Source organism: Nothoprocta perdicaria, unplaced genomic scaffold (genome assembly GCF_003342845.1).
Source record: "Nothoprocta perdicaria isolate Ctin4 unplaced genomic scaffold, notPer1 scaffold_18, whole genome shotgun sequence".
Lineage (NCBI taxonomy): Eukaryota > Metazoa > Chordata > Aves > Tinamiformes > Tinamidae > Nothoprocta > Nothoprocta perdicaria.
The window spans coordinates 547,416-570,631 of NW_020454982.1; the positions used below are offsets into that span (position 1 = coordinate 547,416).

The window sequence follows — 23,216 nt, forward strand, 5'->3', positions numbered from 1 at the left end:
ACTATTGAAACTCACTACTACGCCAACAGTTTCAATTTTAAACCTATTTTTCCCCATTGATGACATTAGAACTTCACCCACGGCTGTACCAGCTTATAACTTTCACTTTTAATTAAAGAAATTAAATTGGCAACATGAAACACTTTGCTTTCACATTAGCTTTGTTAATAAAAAGTGAAAGTTAAAAGCGGCATAGCTGAGGGTAAAACCCCAGTCAGAGCCACAACCACACTGAGGTGGAATGCAAGAGCACAGGTCTCGAGAAGATTTATTTAAAAATCATTCAAATTGAAGTACGAAATTCCTAAAAATACAGAAGGCGATCTCAGCACAGTCACCTGCCTTTGCTCTCATCAGAAACGAGTTGCAAGGTGCAGTTCAGAGAGCGCTCACCTCACAGAAAGCCGCTCTACRTCCCCTGCCTTCGCAGAGGCAGCAGGGGAAGGATTAAGCTGGCAGGAGGGCCAAGCTGCTCCGGCTGCAGGAGGCAGYGCCCTCAGGAGCGACAGCCAGGGAACCGGCTCCGCTCAACCGCATTTCCATGAGATCCCTCCAACAAACAAGCCCCTCAGCCGCCAAGACTGTTACCTTCACCTACAGCCACTATCAGCCATAAATACCAATTACCTTCAGCAACAATTTCCCAATTCTGTGATACAGAATAGAAGCCATAAAGCAAATCTTACCTCTGTGTCTACTGTACTTTTAATATATGAAAAGTCGATGGCCAGTATTATTGATACAGAACATCCAAAAAACAGATTAATAAATGAATCTCCAAAATATAGTCTATTAAAGACCTAATGAACGAAATGAATAATCGGTCAATAAAATGGGCATTTAGAGAGCTTCACTAGATGAACGAATACAATAATTTTAACATCAGCTTTATTATACAGAGTATTGGTTTTTTGTTTTCCTGAAGACAAGGAGAAACCTATGTTGTTTATTATAGAAAGCACAAATCAAAAATAATCAACTCCTACTCTCCTATTCAATCTCCTATCCTGCATTTCTTTGCCTGCTACCAGCAGTATTTCCATCCTTACCCCATGATGAGAACCCTGTTCTATTTGTCACATACAACCTACATGTTCCAGGATTTGGAACAGCAGCAAAGGGTGCAAGGAACAAATCTTGCACTACAGCATGACCTGCACTTTCCTATGCTAGAAGGGCCACGCAACACACACCATGTCAAACGTAAAGGTAAATTTCTAAGTGATTTCAGCCTGACTTTTGACCTTTCTGCTGTCGGACGACTCTCCTTCGCTCTTTTTGTGATTCCCACGCCAACCACAATGGAATTGAAAGATCTCTTCTGTGGCGAAGATGCCAGGAGCAGCCGGCAGTGAATACGGAAAGGGAAAAGCCACAGGAAAACACATGAGGGGAAGAGCTGACTCTGCCAAATGCTTTCTGTGCAGATATTGCTCTCCAGAAACATAAATAAAAGATCATCTCTCCTTGGGCTGTTGTTCCTTTACCCTATCGCTGGCATGTTAGGAAGATAATCCGGAAGAAAGTAGCGACGCTCAAGTCGGTCGTAGTCGCTCCCTGTGCAGCTCCGACATCAAACCCTGCTCGTGCTGCCCGGCTGCAGCAAGGGGGGACTGCAGCAGCGGCCGGCTGGGGATCACGGATCACACAGTTTGGGGACTGATATATTTAAAAATATTTCTACTGGAAAAACAACTGCTTTGTGGATATACAGTCCAAGCTTCCCTGTGGTACGTGAGGCAAAAATCTCTGATGCAGAAGAGATCACGCTAGCTCCTAAAACAGTACAGTCACATTTTCATTTTTTTCCCATTTTAAAGAAAAAATAATTGTATGCTGCACTTGCTGCAACAGCACCCCTTATGAGTCTTCCATCCTGTCAAGTTTACCCTTCCCCAAAATATCTTACTGTAATATTAACATCAGTCATTACCATTCTAAGCTTATGGTATGAAGCTTCTATTTCCCAAGTATTCCCCTGTCATGGCACATAGGATTTTTAATGGTTTGTCACTTGACAAGCCAAATAAGACTGCTGTTTTGCTTTCAAGATAGTCTTCTAGCTCCACGATGGTTTTGACTTTGGATAGCAATGCCAAAAATCTCAAATCAGTTTCTGAAGCCTAACTGTGTTTTCTCCTGTCCCCACATCTGTAGTTTTCTCTCTCATTCTTCTCAAAACATTTCCTGAATATAAACCTGCCCTCTTAAGATGCTTATAAATTCCTTAATGATATCCCAATGTAACTGAAATTAGTTGCAGGTCAGTCAGAACACTGATACTTTCTTAATATTTTCCTATCAGCTTAAAAAAACCTCAAAACAACAACACAAAACTGCACAAATGGCACCGTCATCGACTATCATTTATATTTCCTCCTTACCAAATTCTAATGCAAATTACAAAATCAGTTTCAAAGCTTCCCAATTCATCACGAATCACCATCACTTCCAGCTATATTCCTTCATTCTCCATCATCTCTTCCTAATGAAGATGATTCTTTCACACCATCCACTCCAATGCCTAAAACCCTTCCTTCAGCGTTATCTTACCCTACTTCAGTTGCTAGCAAGGCTTCAAAGTGTAAATACTTAATTAAAATATAGCTTAGACTGAGCAAGCCAAACCTGTATTCTATACCAGACAGTAGCCTAGGTATCACTAGCAGGCAATTTTGAAACCTCCCCTAAAATTATCCTGTTGAATATCTTTAAATTAAACATGCTGTTAGATAACATGTCAACACACGTACAAGATAAAAGATTGTTCTCTTTGTCCAAGTTCCATTAATAAACTGCAGCTTTTTTAAAAGAGAATAAATTTCTGATTTTTAGATTTAAGCATTTACAAAAAGAAATCAGAATCACAAATTTAATTTCATTTTAGAATCTAATCTTTAAGAGACACAACACAATGTTGCCTATATGAAGTGCTAGCACTGTTAGTAAGACAATATCCTAAGATACTGAGCATAAAAGATGATTGCTTTTTGGAGAAAAAAGCCTCCTCACTAGTCAACATCTCACACCATGATGATACAGCTGCAGACAGACAGCAGCAAAACAAGATGTACATTGAACTCGTTCTGCTAGAGCCACAGCAGAGACAAAACAAAGCCTAAGCAACCCCCTCCCCCTGGTGCCAATGCAGTGTGCCCAGAATGCACCACAGTTGGGGCTCTACAAATTGATGCCCCCCATTTAGCCAAAGAATTAACTACAGGATATGAATAAAATGATAAAATTACTTTATATTGTAATATAGCATAAGGCATGTTAATCCAAGAAGCTTCTTTGCACACTATTTTGGTCTCCAGAGCCAATGTAATCATTACTCTCCTTGCAGACACAAGTATCAATCAGCAGGCCACAAACAGACATGAAATGGTTACTGATCTTTAGCACTCGTTATCAGAGCAGCTGGGGCAGATTTTAACTGTGTCATTTTAATAAGTGTGTCATTACAATTACTGTATCCTTTCTGCAAAGTCTTAGATCTTCTTAGACAACTAGGCAAGTTCATGAGGACCAAAAAAAGAAGCCAAAAGACTCAGAGGTTTCCAATATTCAGACATGTTGTAGTTCAGACAAATCCTTGAGTTTGATGCACAGATTACTGGGTGAAGATTTGGTAGGAATTCAGATTAAATGATCTTAACAACACTTTCTGCTAATGCACTAGTGACCTTGCATTTGTACTGCAAGTTAGATGCAATGAAAATCATGAAAAATCCATTTGTTAGAATAAAAACAAGTAATTCAATCGTATTTTGCCAAAATCTGAACATTGTACTATAAAATTCCTTTAATATAGAGTCAATCCATAGAAAGAGCAAGGTTAAGAACAAGCTGAACATCCTGTAATGGAAAAACACTAAGTTAACTGCCAAACTGGCATTAATACTTAATCACAACATTATATAAGCACATCCCAGAAAGTTCAAAATATCCTTAACTTCACATTAAACATCAATACTGATAAATTAGAATTGCTATTCCACGGCTACGTAAAGAAAAAAAATCATCATATATATTTCTAGTGTACCACACAAATATTTATATCATGCTGCTTCCTATCAGTTTCTGTTTATGAAGCTGATTCACACATTGAATACTTTCATGATTTCTTCTAATCAAGCAAAATATGTTATAATAATTGGCTCTTTCTGTAATCTACAGGAATGGAAGTTGTTGCTCATGTACTTATTTATTAAATTTTGACTTCACAGAAATTCAYTTTATAAAAAAAAAAGGAGAAAAAGAGGAAGATACCTTAGCAGCCTTTAGCAATATTTCCCTCTCTTGTTCATCTTTCCTTTGCTTTTCTAAACGTTCCAACTGTTCAAAAAACTTCAACTGTGATCGGACATCTGTAGCTTGTTCATACCATTCATCATCCTGCAAAATGAGAATAACATTTTATAAGAAACATTCATTCTCTTCAAGGCTATGCATTTAAACAAGACTTCAAACACTATGCCATATTCTCCTTCCAATGAAGTACCANAAAAAGAAAACACCACCCAACACTAATGGCAGAGTAATACGTCATAACAAAAGAATGAAACCAGCCTATGCTTAATACCATAGGTAGTTTTTCATTATTTAGCTAGTATCTATTCATGTGGAAATATAAGAATTGGTCAATGACACAGATATCAAATGTTTTTTTAAAAAAAGAATGAGACACAGCTTTGCCAATTAAAAACAACTAGGATGAATAATTTCATTACTAAAAATATTTTAGATTACTTACTTTGCACACAAAATCAACAAATCTACAGTGTGTTAAGAAATAGCTTATTGCGTGTCATTTTATAGCATTTAATACCTTGTCTTTACACACTTACTTTGTGTGACTCCATACGGTGCTGTGTTATCACTGTTACTTTTTCTATCACTGTTCTTAATCTGTTTTGTGTTGCATGGGAAATAAAAGTAACCACCTCAGCTGGCACATCAGTAATTCCTAATTTTTTAGCTAAAGTGGAAAACAAAACAAAACAAAATTAGCTAACCCCTCAGGAAGGAAAAAAAAAAAAAAAAAAGTCTTGACATGAAGTCATAACTTCATTTACCTGAACAAAAAAAATCCTTGAAAGCACGTATTTATCTAGCTTTGGTGACACATTCACGACCTCTTGAAAACAGGTGTGATGTTATTGTAAAATTTTAAATGAGAAATTAGAGTTGTTACTTTCCACTTCAATATTTATGAATGTCTACAGTTTATCCCAGCATCTCAAAAGAAAGTGCAACAGCATATAAGAGAATTTGATCTCCCAATTCTTTTAAACCACAAAACGCAATTCCTTTATTTTCAGAAATACTACTTCAGATTAATTTTGGTGCTGATGTGATCAGGTTGTCTCCCAGAGCATACTGTTGCATACATTAACTTTCATTATCAGTGTACTACCAATAAGAAAAATTGTTTAGAAGAAGGAAATGTTAAATACGAGGAAATAGTCATTTTAACTACAGTTGCTTTAAAAGTTTCCCAAAAGTTCCCAAAAGAATTCTTAAATATATCCAAACACTTGGTAAGTACTGGATATAAATTGCTGAGGTATGTACATACATACCACCCTATGCTCTAGCCCTGCAAGTACTGAATGTGCATTATATATATAAATAAATTTCATCTACTTTAAAAAAAAAAGTATATTGGATCCCTATTGCAAGGATTATTGAATTTGACCTACTGCAAGATGATAAAACTGAGTTAGTTTTCTTCAATGATTTAAATGAACACAAGTATTCTAAAAACATTTGCAGATACGTATATTTGTGATACCTGGGTGCATATGCAGAACATTGCAGAATATTTCTTTCAGAATATTTTTTTGGAACGTGCTTCCTGAATTGCTAATTGAAAAGTAACCTTCGTTTAGTGGGGGCAGGAAGCCAGGCGAATGAAACCCAAGAGTCTTAAAAACAAGTATTTTTTGTGAAGCATCCCTATTTTTCCAGCCCAACCTCAAGAGCAACAAACCGTCACATGTCTAAAAAATGAAGACGAACAAGTGAGCAGCGGTTTTATATTGATATGCACTTCTGTTATCTCCGCGCAGTGATCTGAAATGAAGTGGCAGTGCTGAGCATCACCCGTGGCTGGGTGTCAGCGCCGCGCTGGGGACGGTCAATCACTGCCAGCGCCGGGCCGGGAGCTGCCCCTCTCGGCAGGGGGCACTGCGGCCGCCGCACGCGGAGCCGCACAGGGCCGCGCGCCCAGCTCGTCACCGCCGCCGGGCCCAGCGCGACGACCCTCTCTGCCCGCGAAGCGCCCAGGCCGCCCGCCTGCCCGCGCCGCGGCAGCACGCCGGGCAGCGCCAAATTATTCATACCTAGAAAACTGGGGAAGTAATACAGCCCAAAGTGAAAATTGCTCTGAATTCTGTTTGGAGATATGGCTATTAGAACTGATTTTGTATGAAGCGGCATGAAAAAGATTGTATTTCCTGCAGCTCTTGCTTGCTCCATCTCTTCCTCTTTTTTTTTTCTTTTTTTGATCTGCACTGTCTATTTAAATGTATATTTTATTACATCACTACAGTACATCATTCCCACACTTCCCAGAGCTGAATTCTCTATGTCATATACTTGTGATATTAATTTTTTTAATGATTCTTTGAAGTCGTTATCTCTTTAACTTAAGCCATCACCGGTTTCATATTGTACATGTTACCTTAAGGATTTTAGCAATAGCTATATATACTTTTAACTGATTGCTGCTTTATCACTTAAAAAAAAAATCAAATCCTTCTTGGTGCCCAATTTGTTCTCTGCAACAGAGATGGGACTCTACTGAACTTGCTGAAAGCTGAAGATATAATGGAAAGCAGACACGCATTAAGATACCAAAGCCACAAACTCTTACTCATGGAAATTAAGCCCTTGAAGTCAGTAGGATTACTCATATTTGTAAGATCTATTTTTGCAATTCAGACTTGCAATATCAGGTACTATTCAGCATGCACATTTTTACTACGTAAACATGTGTAAGCAACCTACTCTGAATGACAAAATGCAAGTTAAAATGGGGATTTAATTAAGATTCAGAAATGATACTTGAGATGGAAAATTCTGCCAATCTCTCCTTCATCATGAGGATAAYTAAACATTGGAACAGTTTGCATAGAGAAGCTACAGAATCTCTATCCCCACAGGTTTCCAAGACTAAGGGGGAAAACGCTCTAAGCATCCCAGTCTAAACTCAGCATTGCAGCAACTTTCAGCAAAAAGTTGGATTAGATGATCACCAAAGAGTCTTCTGGCTTGAATGATTCTATGATGTCCATGCCTTCCAAATAACTCATACTCCCCCCCATATTCCATATGTCTCACAAGATCTATAGTTAATCCCAGGATAACCACCTATGTCTCCTACTCCGTATCTGTCCTGCTTGCTAGCTGGGAAAAGTCAGTACACCCTGTGGCTAGTCTGGAACTAAGCATTCTGGTAACTKGTCAGCCAGGACAGGGGTGCTGACTGGCCAGCCAACCAGTCAGAAGAACAAACAGAAGAAGAAAAGGATGATTTTCCCATTTAGGGCTCACAGCAGGACTATTTAGCTACTGATTTATCAACAGATTCAAAAGTTATCTGAAGGGAGAGAGAAAGAAGGCAAACGGGTTATCTAGTCATTTATGGCTAGCTTTCTTTGGAAAATAGGCTGAAGAAGAAAGAACATAAGAGCTGTATTAATTAGAATCAAGAAACCAGACTACAAAAAGATTAAGAAATAAATGTTTTTTTAAAAAAAATCTTGTCAACCACAACACCCATCATAGAGGCAGCATCATATTCCTTTACTATTTAAAATTATATTAATCAAAATCTCTTCTTCAGAATAACTACCGATAGGACAAGAGAAATGGTCTCAAGTTGCATCAGGGGAGGTCCATCTAAGATATTAGGCAAGATATTAGTCAATAATTAGGCAATTATTGACTACAGAAGTAGTCAAGCACTGGAACAGGCTGCCCAGGGAAGTCATGGAATCACCAACCCTGGCAGTGTTCACAAAATGTGTAGATGAGGCACTTAGGGACATGGTTTAACAGGCAGGGTGTGGAAAAGCTTACAGTTGGACTTGATCTTAAAGGTCTTTTCCAACCATAATGATTCTATAATTCTAAGAAAATCCTGGTAGCATAAGGTAATCAGACGCCAGGCTTGTTCAATTACAGGAAGACTTGGCACAGTACTGAAATTCTTGGATTAAACAGTATAAAGATGGAAAAATTATCAACACGCTTTTGAAAATTTCATCATTACACTTGAAAATATTGTCCCAATTTTATTATATGAGAAAATAAAAGTCCTGTATATTATCTTATTGATCTGTTGACTTAAGAAAGTTCTAGTATTCTGTTTTAGAGATTGTCCTTTTCTACTTTCTGCCACTTCGGTAAGCAGCTTAAAGCCAAATATACTTGAAAAAGAAAAGTAGCACAATGACACTGTCTCACAAAGCAAAGAAAATGCTAAGAAACAGAAATCGAAACTATGCAAAAAAATGAAAAGTGTTGATTTTCTTATGCATCTATATTAAAATTTTAATATTTTCTTCTCTGCTACATCGCCTATTGAGTTTCATCTACTCACATTTTTAAAAGCATGCCAGAATTCAGTCTGCCATCAAAGAGAAATAGTGCTGACCTCTAAATATCCTTTAATTCCTGAGACATTCGTCTTGTCTGCATAAACACTTTTCCTGGTTCAACTCAGAAAGGTGAATCTCAAGATTCAAGAGCACATTAAAATATGACTATAAACAATAACTAGACTGATGATATGGGAATAGAAATTCAATTTATATTTTAACAGAAGTGGATATATATTTTATAATACTATACCTACTAAGTAGTATCCCAAAAGGCATATATCACATTTCCAATCAAGTCATTGGATACTGATTTTGTCTATTTGTATTTCTGTTTATATCCTACCAGGCTCGTTTGTAGGCTTAACTGGGACATCTGATCACTGCAGTACAAAGCCATAACATGTAATAAGCATACATATTCACAAAATATTCACATACGAATCCTAAAAGTAGATTAAGATTAAACAAAAGGATTAGCTTTTCTTCTTTCAAAAGACTTCTGTTATTAATTTTTTGTTAAAAAAGCTACACTTGTTTCTGATTTAAGTGATCCCTTAATATACTTTATATCTTAACTTGCAACTTTGTGACACAAAATCGGTAAAGTAGTAAGAAGGAAGCACAAATACAGAAAAGCCATCACACAAGAAATTTAGTTTGAAAAAATAAGTGTTTGCTTTTAAATAATACATCTATGAAATGTAATTTAAGTAACAACCATATTTCTCAAGTCCTTAAAATGACATAAACAATGTAAATCTGAACTTTTCCTAGATCTATTATAAAAACACTATGAATGAAAACAATAAAAATCAAAGCCAGAGCAGAGTGATACTCCAAGAAGTAGCTTTAATCCATCTCTCCTTTGACTTTTTTGGGGTTTTTTTTTTTTTGTATTTTTCAAGGCATAACTAAGATTATGTTCATCATTCAGGCCTTCTTGCCAGGCCTCCACTACACGAGAACTATACAAGATCAGCAAGAATTGATGACCGATTACATGAACACTTCAATTCCTTGGGGCAGGACTCTGTTTCAAGTCATCCTCAGAGGTATCAATGGCTACTAAAATATTCAGTTCAGTCTCAGTATCATATACAAAAAATTTGAGGTATCACAAATTAGTTGCAGAAATAAGTAAATTTCCAATCTACCAAGAATTTATAATGCAACACAATAATATCTGCCTATATATTAATTCTTGATTATACATTTGGAAGCTTTAATAGCAAACTATGATTTAGTCAGCATTCATTCAAAACTCTACAGCCAGTAAGATGTGCAAAGAAAGCATAAAGGCTAGAATATTTTCATTACAAATCAACTAGATTCTACTTAGAAGTTTGAGATATTACCAGAGAACTTCTATAAAGTCAGAACTTATACATAAGTTCCAACAACCTTAAGGGATAAAAAAAAGCATTCAGCATTATTATTCTGATATTGCCATATGGGTCACTGACGCATGATTGTTTTTTGCAAACATAAAAGCACCTAAACCTTGTCATTGAAAAATAGCAGGTCTCAGGAAGTGAAAACGCGAACAAGTGCTATCATCTGCTTAGTTATCTTAGAGATACTGGTTTTGCTGAACTTTAAAAGTTTAATTATATTTTATTGATCAAACAAACTGTAACAAATCGAAGAAGAGTACTGCTCTATTTGAGAAGCAGAAAACAATACTATTTTTGCAGATACATTTTCAAAGAATCAAAAACTCACTTTAATAATTTATACTTTAAGAGAACTGACAGGCTTCAGATAAAAGATAAAAAAATTATCTGTAAAACATTAGATCTGACTGAGGTTATTGATATGATAAATTATGGAATATCTGTATAAAATCTCTTTACATTTGCAGTTAAAACAGAAAAAAACCTTGAAGAACTGCTTTTAAATAGTTAAACAGCATGTATTTAGAGCTCAAATTTGTTTTGATTTTCAACAAAAGCATTGGGAGAATGCATGGCTAGTTCTCTGATGCTTAATCATGAGTGAGCCAGAACTGCAGAGGATAATCACTACTTGCACCTTAAAACCAGGAGCAACTTTTAATTATTTACATTAAACGTTGGCCAGGACAGAAGCTTTGTAGTAAGACTCCTTAGGTTCAGGCCTCTTCTGGTGACAGAGCTGGACTGCACAGTGCAAAGTGGAAACAAAGGTGATCCCACTTGAATCTAACATTTCTTATTGCTTCCAGGTCTTTGTTTAAACTCCTTATTTAACCTTATTCAACATGAGATGATCTAGAAGAACAGCGTAAGTAGTACTAGGTTGTATATCGCATTGTAGGCTCAAGTCAACTTCCTCGTTAATCCCAAAAGAATCACCACAGTTTTACAAGCCAAATTTCTGCTGCAGTCATTACGACCAGCAAAAGCAAAGTACTGGAACTTGGCCTGCATGTCTGAGGTCTTCCAAGCTGTCAACTCACCAAATCAATGCAGTTCTTTAATAAATTCCTGCAGACTTCTATTTTAGTAGCACTATAGAATGAGAAAGTGACAATTCTATAGTACTGCTATAGGTATCAACACTGATATATTTAAAAAACACAAACTCTATAAAGTGATACATAATTAAACACAAGATGATCTGCTACATAGTCACTGTTTGAAATTCGTTTTCAGAGGTTCCTGTAGAGCTTAGGAAAGATGCCGCAAAAGGGAACCATCCCAAACTGAGCATTCAGCGACGGGGCTGACTTAAAACAATGGCCAAATAGCTCTGATGTGCTAAGAGCATGTGGCCTCCAGAAAAGTCATAAACAGCAACTACTGAATCTACTTATCCCAATTTACTCAGGTGGATCTCAGCAAAAGAGGGGGAACATCTCCAACACTGCTGTGTGCATGTTATCAACGGGAAAAGCCAGGCGCAAGCACTAAACTCCAGAAAAASGGAGTGAAAAGGAAAATCCTGAGGCAGCTGCTTGGTATAAAACAACCAGAGGGGTAACAGAGTTTCCAAAGTTCCAGACAAAGTCCAAAAATTAAAAACTAAAGGCAAAACTCATTAAATGGAGCAATGGCACAAACGGTGACTCACTAGCTCCGGTGACTGAGATGAAAGATTTCATGGGCAGAAGATATCCTAGTGAATCCAGGCAGAAATAATAGTAGGCCAAGTTTAGTTGCAATTTTTTGATTTCAGTCCTTTAAATAAAAGCTTAACTTTAAGTGTTATTAACTAAATAGAGATATAATTAAATAAATGATCATTTGCTTTATTATTAATTCTGTCTGGTGCTGGGAGACTAGACGGAGAAAGAAGCAAGCAAACTCAGTGGCTACCTTCACAAAAACAACAAACCCAAATAAAGTTGTTTGTGCAGTCGCCTCTGAGGAACCTGTAACTTCGGGTGTGCTTAGGGAAGCCAAGGGCTAGGGAGTGTTTCCTGTGAAGCTAGAGAGAATCAGTGCCAAATGATTTGAATGTTGGTAAATGATTCCCTCTAGCAGGTATGAACCAGCATCCTTCTGTGAGGAGCAGATGGCCAAGACATATCCATGTCCCCCAACCAACCCTCAACTATCACAATTGGGATGGGAAAGATTTTGTAAACCAGGATTATTCTAAGGCCGTCTGTACGCTATCTGTACCACAGTACCTGATTCTGTTCAAAGATATACTGTTAGTCCACCTTCATATGCAATAAGCTGACTTTGTTAAAAAGAATGACATTTCACCACCATATAACTGTTAACTACAAAATAACGAAAGATCCAATGTCTTATTAATTCAGTAAACTTGTTGGTAAAAGAATACTCCTATTCTCATAGGATAAAAACTATCTAATGAGTCTATTTCTGGACAGAAGCAGACAGTTTTCCCGAAAACTCAAGATTTTCCTAGGTATAACAGTTGCTCTTTTTCAGAATTCTGAACTTGGGCATGTATCCCCAGGAAATACCTTCTAAAATTTAGAAACTAGTGAAACATCAGTTACTTAAAAAAAATACACACAGAGATTTACAGATCAAAGTCCTCCAAACATACCCATTTTCAGTGCACAATGCAGCAGAAGGGAAAAAAAGGGGGGGCAGTGTTGTGGGGGATAGAAGATAACCAACCATACAATTCTTATGCAACTTCTTAACAGCTACAAAGGCTCAACAGATGCATTTGCAAATATGCAATACATATTTTATAACTCATTTTTTGTTCTCCTCCTTTCCAAAACATACAGCAATCAAATTATTTTAGCAAAATAAGACACAGTTAAGTCTCATTATACAGCATCATGGCTATATGCATACAAAACTTGATACAGGTACTCTAGTGGATTGAATTCTTTCAACAAACTATATTAGATACTTCTGTGTTTTTGTAGCTATATAGAAAAGTTCAAAAATGCTACACTAGGTGACATAGTTCAGCATGCTTCTCCATCTCTAAAAGCAATAATGGGAGATGCTGTTAGAAATACACATTAAAAATGTGTGCAGTAACAACTGCAAAAATTTGCAGCTTAGGACCATCCTAAGCTACAGTTCTTACCTTTGTATCTAATAGCTCAGGATAGATTTTTTCCCATGAATTTTTGAAGTCATTTTTTGAATGGATATACACTTTCAGCAACTGCAACATCCTAAAACAAGGAGTTCCACAACTTAACTATTTAGCAGGCAAAAAACTATCGCTGTTTGCTTGCTTTGAATTTTTATACCCTAATTTCATCTGATATCCTTAATTCTTGTAAAGAACAAATCAGATTGAAAATAGCTTCATTCTAAGGAGACACATCACTTTAATTATTTTAATAAAATGGAACTGGAAAAGTAGCAAATAAAGATGAAAAAAGAAAATTATGCACCAGCTAGGCCTAAGTGTCTGATCCTACTTTCTGTGCCAATTCAGAATTTTTATGCAAGTTACAAGGATTTGAGGCAAGACAAAAATCATGAAGTAAAAAACATGATATCAAGAAGCTGTTTAACCTTACTTACATGGTTGATGCTTTTTAATCAAAGTTATATAAGAATGAGAGAAAGCCTTCTGGGCATCCACACATAATTCATACGTTTTGGTAAAAGTTAAGAACTAGTTTGAGAAGCAGGCTGACCTACAATACATATAACCAGACAATCCAGTTTCCAAAATTCTGTCTCTGAACAAGATAATTAAACAGCTGAAAGGTAGCTATTAATCATCCCTAAAGACTCTTTTTTATTATCCTTGGTGGTTTGTCTTCAACAGAATCAAGTTTGTCACCAAACAATATTATGCACTGGTAAGTGGAGACTTGAAAAATGCAAGCAACTTCCATAAATCAGGGAAACATTAACATATGAATTGTGTGTCTAGGAGGATGAGAGAATACTTAGTATTCAGACAGAAAGGAAGTCCATTAGCTTGATGAGAGAACCAAAACAGAAAGTAAGCTCTCAAGGAAAAAACTTTTATTTTTATTATTAATAATAATACTTTTAATCTTTCCCCTGTTTTGCTTCAAATAAACTGTTACTATCTTACCCAATTTTTAGAAGAAATAAAAATCCTAGTATGTTAAACTAACATCACTTTAATGTTTAATTCCTTCTCTTTTAGTAGTTTATCTTCAAGAATAAGATTGAGCAATTTTGTATGAATATCTCAAAAGATGACAGGAAGCTATTAAAGGGAGGCACTGAAGGTGCCTAATCCAGTTGGGAAGATAATCCTGTAGTCTAATCCTGCTCCCCATTCCCAGTTACTGTGGTACTGTGACTCAACAGTAGAAAAATGCAGAAGACAAAGAAGGAGATGAGAACAGAAACAGATAAACATCTTAAAATTCAAATTATAACACACAGATCCTAACTATATGAAATTTTTGATCCTGGTTTTGCCAAAACATAAATGTTCTACAGAATAACATGGAATAACTGGAATAAACCCGCACGATTTTTAGGAACAGTGTACATTAAATGCATTTCTTTGTGTTTGCTTGCTTACTTTTGAGTAAAATCAAAAGAGACTGTTGAAGGGACCTTATGAGAAAGAACTGATAAGTCAGTGACACAAATAAGGGTCCTTGAGAAAACAACAGGAAGTTGTTAGCTGGGGACTTACCCCCTACCTATTTCCACTCAGGTTAGCAGCAGGCACTTCCTTCCCAGGGCTAAGCTGAAGATCAAAAGATACCAAACTATTACAGGGCCTCAGGCTCAAATAAGAGAAGAATATGAATCTATGTCATGAAAGACACAGACAAGAAGAACTGCAAGAACATCAGGGATGATAAGCAGGTCAGGACTGCAGCCAGCATCCTGTAACATTGTCCTCACAATATCTGAACTAAACCAAACCATATCTGCAAACGCACCGAAGTATTACCAAGTCTTTTTACCAAGAATTTATCTATATGTCCTATTGTTTTAAAATAACTTCTGTAAGCAATGCAGATATTTGGAGAACATATAATATAAACTTATATTTTTCTTGATTAAATTACATCTCTGACTCTATAGAAGTCTTGTGGGTGACAGGTCTGAACCAGTATCACAATTGTCCCCTACAAGACTGACCCAAAGAACTTCTGAACTGCGAGGCCTCTTATTAAAAAGACAGGATGAGTAAGTGTATGCAGAAAGGACATAGGAAATTATAAAAGTCATCGGAAGGGTAAACTAAAGACCAGAACATGAATTTCAACATGTCAGCACCTTCACCTGTGTACGTCGTCAAGCTCAGGCCGTTCTGCCACATTCTTTAAACCTGTGCAGCACCAGATCACTCACCAGCACAAACTAAATCCAGATCAGACATGGTCACTTGATTTCAAAGTAGCCAGCCTTGATAAGGAGTTTACACCAGTTTCACACTTCTAACATTACTGTGCAAGAACAGATGGTACCTCATTCGGCACAAAGTGCAGGGATGCGTTACTTCCTTGGATTTGGTCACCCCCTCATCACCAGTAGAAGGCTTTGTACCCATTCATCACTTTGCAACACTTGGCTGTGTCTTCTTTTATTTAACATTAGGCACGGCAAAACTGGTTGAACCACAGCCACACATTCTCCCTGTTATAACCACTGAAGAAAAGTGTCAAGTTGCCAAAGAATCTGGATTTCATGTGAAGTATATTCAGCAAAATGAGGCAGCTAACAAATGCAAYGCATTAAAATATAGAGTTACATATTTATCCACTCAACTTCAACATTTTAAAGTGGCAGATCCAGTCACGGAAAAAGAAAGACTGAAGTGAAATTTATGAGGTACTTGAACTATTTTAAGAAATAAAAATATTACAACTTTAGTATAAGCAGCAGAATTGCCAAATAAACATAAATAGCAATAATTTCAACATATTTTAGAAAATATTACCTTTTACTTTTTCCCCTTTAAACGAATCTTGAATATACCGCTCACCAATCAATGACTTCCTCCTCCACAAAGATGTTCCAACATGTGTTGAGAGTTGGGGACATTAGTACCACCTCTAGAGCATGGAGCTTGCCTACAGGGATAATGCAAGTCAGCTTTATTGCAATACTGAATAGTTCTCTAAGGTTTTCTTTTTATTGTTCTTATTTTACATCTCATGTTTATAACCAGAAATCTATTTACGAGACAGAGTTTATGAAAGAATCTGGTAGAGATCAAATCTCCACAGAACGATGATCTTATTTTTATCCTTCTTTGCAGACACCATGAACATTAAGTTATTCCATTCCCTGATGTATGCTTATTCTGAGGCAGGGTAAGGTATTGTGGAAGGTTGTGAAGGCCAAAACTGCCTTCCAGTTAACGATCTTAAAGATCTTTTAAGAAGGCTACTACACTCATAAAACAAAACCAAGGTTTCGTGGTGAAAACAAAACTTTAATTTTTCAAATATTTCTGGGAGCAAGTAGTCACGCTTTCAGTTTAACTAAAACCTTTTAAAATGGCTAAAGAAACAGCTTCATTTTCTTCTTAACTTTGATTTCAAACATATATTCATTTATTCTGAGAAATTACAGCTTGATGAAATAATATCAGTTCTGGAACCTAGAGGTGACACTATTAAAAGAATAACTGATTATGTTGAAGAAGCAATAAGATTAATAAAAAGAAAACCTTAGAAATACACAAAAATATTGAACAGAAGCTGCCTTACCTTTTATAGAAAGGCAGACTCCAAGCTCTCAGGTGGTACTGAAGTTAACCACTCCCACACATGTTGGGACACCTTGTAGAATAGGAAGTCTAATCATGGACCTATTGAAGAGAGAACAACAATATCGTTGAACTTTCTGTTGAAATGCTTACTAGTTATGTTTATTTGGCAACGCTGCTGCTGATACTAAGATGGGAATGTATTCCCATCTTTTTTGAAAGGAAACAGTTAAATGTAAATAACATTTCATCTCTAGAGGTCCCTTTCAACCTCAACCATCCTGTGATTCAWTTGACTTAGAATGTTGCAACASAATCAATAAGTTGCAATACAAAATAACTTACTCTCTGCCAAACACACAGAATACACKTGTTTTCCTTTCCAATCTCAAGACAATAAAATGAATGATCAAACATATGAGCATTGATATAAAYATTGAGAACAGTGCACACTTTCTAATCTAAATAAATTTAAAGAAAAATGTTCATATTAGTAGCAAAAAATATCTATTGTTGCACTCGCTAAGAAAGTTATAAAACAATTTCAGATCTCAAAATTGAGATACATATTTTACATTAGGCATGTCTTCAAGTGACATACTTAAGTTCATAAGAATAATAAAAATGTCCACATAGCCGGTATGCACAATAACTTGCAAATTACCTAAAATACCAAAGCATTTTTTTTTCTGAGAATAAGCAACTAGCATCAAGSAAAACACCCCTTTAGACATAGTTCAGGTGGGCTGAGCACGCACAGCTTCAAAAAGCTACGATTCAGGAGGACAAGCATTTCATCAGCTGATTTGCAAGCGTTTAGAACTACCTCTAAAAACAAGCAAGAGTTATATCCACAGTATTCAAGAAAGCTGCCACGACGGGAAGATGCTGTTGGAAAACTGRTATGAAAAGTATTTCAGTGTGAGGAAAAATCAACTAAAGGATAAAAAGCTAAGGGTTAATAATGAAAACAATGAAGTCATGTCAAAAAAACAGAAGGGGTCAGTGGAGAAWAAAAATGTTCACAGGTAATCTGGCAACTCAAAACTTTTAAGCTGTAAACTAAGCAGATTTAAATTCCTCTAAAGTAAACCAGATATAAGTACACTTTTATGTTAAAACTGCTCCATATTTGAAACAACAGCAGAGTTTCATCTCTCTCAAACATGAATGCAATCGTTGATGAACAGGCAGATGGGACAAGGGTGAGAAAACGAATCTAGTATTAAATAGTAACAAATACTTTAAACAGAGGCTTGAAAGTCTGTTGGTCCAGTTCCACAAGGAGTATTCCAGTCAGTTCTTAGATAGTAGAGCAACATAAAGTACTCTCTAGAACATCAAATTATTTGCTTAAAATACATATATATATACACACACGCACACATATATTACTGGGCCGCCACAATGACACCATATAGTAGATGCAATATACCTGTATTTTTCTGTTCTGAAGTTATGCATTTTAAAGCAGATATGCAACTCAAATGTTACTTAAGGAAATAATGTAATCAAGGCAGAAAGCAATCAGTATTTTATCAGGAAGAATTTGATAAAAGTCAAGAAATTCAAGAAAATAACATGTGCAATAACAAAAAAGCTAAATCTATAGAAAATGCTGAAAAAGTACAATAATTTGCCTCACAAAATCCTACAGCTGTTAGAGTGACATGTTACAGAGGCTTAAATCTACCAGTTGAGCTACCCTGAAGCCATTTTGGGAATAACTGCAGGCAGATTAATTCCCAGGCTAGGAGAATCTGGACGCTTTCAAAAAAAAATTTTTTTTAATTTAATGATAATTAGCCTATGCTTCTGCATGTGTTCTTGCCTAAAAAACTATTTGGAAGAGGGAAGAAAATCCAGTAGTAATTTTGTGTGTCAGGAAATATCACAAGTGTATGTTAATTTGTCAATGTAAGAGATTTCTTTTCAGAAGGAAAATTGTAATAAGGTCAGATAACCAACATAAATACAATTATCTCAAAAACATACGCACTAGAGAAAAATTACTTTTCTAATTCAGACATAAAAATAATTTCAAATGAATGTAGAATAAAAAACGAAATCATTGATGATTTTCCAATACACTTTTATCACACATATTTAAGTAGCAGCAATTTTAAAATACAAGATGGGGCAGTTGAAATGGATTCAATATGGCTAAATAATCAGTTCTTCATTTCTTAGAATGTCACATTCACATAAAAACTGAGGTAGAAAAATTGGTGAGAAACACTGAAAGAGTCAACGAATACAACACAACAATATTAAATTTCATTACTCTTGCTTTAAGATCACTGATTTACATTTAATGTTCTCCACAAGTTGTCAAATTGTAGGGACAGCCAAATAAAAGCAAAACAACATAATCTGATTGGAGAATAAATGAATAAATTAATTAGAATTTAAACAAAGATTTAGAAATTAATATTCTGCTACAGATTCAAAGCCTGTGAACATATCATGCTCTTTTGAAAAGAAAATCAAAACCAAAGCTCTTGGAAGGGATAACAGTGTTGTAGAGACCACCAACTTTCAGTAAAACGATTTCTCAATGAGGACATAACACTGTCCTAAAAAGAAAGATAAAATCTATGTAAGAAATGTAATCTATGTAAGAAAAGTAAATTTCATCCTACTGTATCACATTGAGTGATAGCACCAACAGAGACAACATTAAGGAAAATTAGCAGGGCTTCTGCATATAAATATATGTATATCTGTATATGAAATATATTTTCCTTACATTATGAAAACGCATTTCCTAAAATTATTTAAAAAACACCAAAAATGTGGATTGTTAGAAAATGTGCACAAGAGAAACTCAAAATGTCAAAAAAATARGTTTTAAAACCTGATGAAGCTGATGCAGATGTCTTATGCACCAAAAACTAACTTCAGAATGAATTAAAAATGAAAAATGATTACAAGTGATCTGGGTTAYTTTTCCTGTTTTCTTTCCTGTAAGAACATATGAAAAAGCTAGGATTTTTAATCATTGTTTAATAATCACTATCGTCAGAATCTACTCTGTTTTTCCTGACCTATTATAAAAAGAAAAAATACTATCTATACATATTTATAATGGAGCAAAAGATCTATAATTCTCTGCTCATAAATATCCACTCTGGATTTTTGCATCCAAAAAAAAATCTGAAATAATCTCAATTCTGTCTTCCTATATGCACTAACAGCAATGATGACAAACCRAAGATGAACAGATACAAAATCAGATAAAAAAGCATGTGGGAAACAGGTTAATATCTTTGCATGAACCATCTTTCAGTTGCTTCTTCCATTTAAGAGGATCAATAATAGTATTACTAATTTGGATTTAAAATAAACTTTGGATGATAAGTCTGCCAAGTAGCAGAGATAAGAATGTATAAGGCAGTAAGAAACATCTTTCACTATAACTTTGAGGCATTTGGCTCGTGGTTACTGCCAAAGACTGAGTAGCATCTGCTCTCACTTTAGCAGTTTATATTCCAACTCCGGTGAATGGAAGCACARTCTCTGAAACAGCCTTTGGGGAACACTACTGAGCCGCTCGATGGAGCTCTTGCTCAGAAAACAGAGGAGAATAATACCACAGAAAACTTGAAATATTATGCTCTTGAGTAAAGAGAGAATAGCAGTTTCCTAATGCCACAGGTACAGCAAATTTCTCTTTTACTAAAACATGTTAAATGTTCTTTAGAGCTGAAGTGATTAAATAGGAATAATTTTAAGGGTAGACATTAAGGCCTACTTAAGTCATTTTCAGTAAAGTGAGAAGAAACAATGTGTTTTATCTCACTAGTCAACAGGCATAACATAAAAGAGTGAGGACTCACACAACATAATTTCTTTTTCTAAGTGTGCTTAAGAAGGTCRTAGCCTCCTTGGCTTAGTCCTTTAAGCCCTGGTGTCCAGGCACAGCAACACATGGTAAGACTGAGTTTTGTCGTGATCTTACAATGTCGTTCTTTTAAGTGCCCAGTAGCACAAATGACTGCAGTTGTGTGTGGTCCTAGGCAATCAAGCAATCTGGCCACACACAGTGAAAACCAAGCTTCTAAAGCTTCTAAATCAGCTGCAGGAATTCGCTCCTCAAGAGCCATAGATCCCAGATAGCAGCCACTAGTGAACCCCACAGCCACTTTCTAAACTATAAAAGGCTTCATATAAAGCCAAAATAAAGCTCTAAAAGTGGCTGCAGGAGATCACTAGGAGTGGCTGCTCTTTTGGATTCACTGCTTTTGAGAAGTAAATCCCTGCAGCTGCTTTTAAAAGCTTTGAAAGTTTCATTTCAATTATCAAAGCCAATAAAGCTTCAAAAACAGCCATAGGGATTTGTTCCTCAGAGGAGCAAACCCCAACAGGCAATGATGAATAGTGTGGTGGGTTCTGTGGCTCTTAAAGTATGTACAGATTCCTGTAAGTCCTACACTTGTAATAAGAGCTCCAAGTTGTGCAGCAATTGTTACACACAGACAGTTCATTAAGGCTTATATGGCAAATTCATTACCGATTTCCCGTTCTTTTTAACAGTTTTACTTTTTAGAGGCATTCCTTTTKGTTTTCTTACACCTGCATAAACTACTGTGAGCATCCCACACGAGAACTTTTCCAAAGCCTTTCAGTMAAAGTTTTCTGGCTTCCTATCTCAGACAGTGGTAAACATCTCACAAAATATTGCAGGGATGTTTTTTCAGACTAAAGTCACATTTCAACATGATAACTATAGCACACAAAACAATTCATTCTTCAAAATGGCTCCAACTTAAAAGAGGATCAATTAAAATAACAAGAAAAGCTAAATAGTCAGTGAAGACCTTTGTTTTCAACTGCAACATAAAAGAGCTTCCATTATCTCAATAAACATAAAAAGAAATAATAATTCAGGAATACCTACAACCTAACTGCATTGAATTTTGGCCACATATTTTAAATTATGACAATCGATTCCCTAAAAATAAAAATTAAAAAATATAGAAACACTGAAATAAGTATAGTTCTAGAAAAACTTGCTGTATGGTTCTAAACTCTTTAGTTTTTCATCTTAAAACGTTAATGCCTTTGAAAATATTACCAAAATTATTGTAAAATGAATATATTTTGAATGAAAATATATATTAATGAGGTATGTCATATAAAGTATATTCTGAGTACACTTATTCATTCTAAATCATTAATAATTTTGACTAGTTATTTTTTTCTTCAGCAATTTTTCAACTTCCATTTTCAAATGGCAGTATAAATAAATATATCTATTTGAAAAAATGCTACAGAAAAATCACTTTAAGATGCAGGTATTAAAACCAAGTTACTAGTTCATATGGGGAAAAAATTGACAGATAACTTTAGCATTCTGTTAAATCACATTCACAGGTGTCCTCTGCGACCTGAACTACTTACTTTATCTCTCTCTTTCAATCTTCACATGTGGTAAACATGAAGGAGGATTGTAAGAAATAATTAATCTTTACAAAGAGCTTGGAGATCTTTGGATATAAAAAGAAAAGCATGGGGAAAAAAAACAAAGTGCAAGAGTATCAAAATATTATTTTGTTCCAAATTGAGATAACTAAGTTATCACAAAAGCCTTGAAAGTTTATTAATACAAGATTATGTAATACAATTATTGAAGAACCTTACTCATAACAATTGTGAACACTAAGCATATGCTGATACTCCAAACTGTGTAACTGCAAAAACAAAACAAAACAAAAACACTATCAAGAGGAAAGGCTATGTTTCTCACCCATTTCAAGTATGCGTTTATGCAGAGGTATAGCAGCAAGAAAGGGTTCATCTTTACAGGACTGTATCTGGGTTCCAACCAAGTCAGAGTTGGTAGCCATAATTCGGGCATTTTCTTCATTTAGATTAACACCAGCCATAGAGGCAACATCATTGATGTCATCATCATCTCTATAATGGAAATACAAATAAAAATAATTCTGCATGTGATATACTCATTTTATATATTAGCTGATTTTCAAAAGGTAATCATCATGCAATATGCCTGGTGGCTGGGCCAATTTGGGGCACAACGATCAAGGTCTTCACCGCCACAGAAAATATTCCAGATTCAGAAATAACTAAGTAATTCTCCAATCAAATTAAGAAATCCTCAGAGGTAGGACAATTTGTCTCCAACAGAAGGAATGACAGAGGTATCTTCTCATCTCRGACAGCATTTCCCAAGCCACTGTTTGCCCTTCAATACTCTTCCTACCTGCTCAAGAAAAGCGCTGGATTGACAACTTCCAGTTTTGGATGACAGATCACACCTATACCTGCTACGCATCTCTTATCTCCTACCTCTGTGAGGTGTGTGACTCGCAGCTGTGGAAACAACTAACTGTTTTTAGCACATTTTGTTTAGTAGACATTATTGACATGAATATTGAATTTCTGCATATTCTAAAAGTATATTACATAACCTTTTGGAATATATGTATGGAAAAGATTCATGTAGATCTAAACCCACACTCCTGCTAGTATGTAAAACAATGTAATAATAGC

At 35.7% G+C, this 23,216-nt stretch overlaps 1 protein-coding gene across 1 annotated transcript in view; it reads right to left on the reverse strand.

Annotated features, from left to right (window-relative positions):
* LOC112944971 (transcription initiation factor TFIID subunit 4-like) overlaps positions 1-23,216 on the reverse strand; it is a 113,000-nt gene that overhangs the window by 64,147 nt on the left and 25,637 nt on the right. The window contains exons 9-11 of the mRNA XM_026036483.1: positions 22,450-22,619; positions 4,851-4,981; positions 4,273-4,398 (exon numbers count right to left, since the gene is read on the reverse strand). Coding sequence (XP_025892268.1) covers positions 4,273-4,398; positions 4,851-4,981; positions 22,450-22,619 — 427 coding nt within the window. The remainder of the gene's footprint in view (positions 1-4,272; positions 4,399-4,850; positions 4,982-22,449; positions 22,620-23,216) is intronic.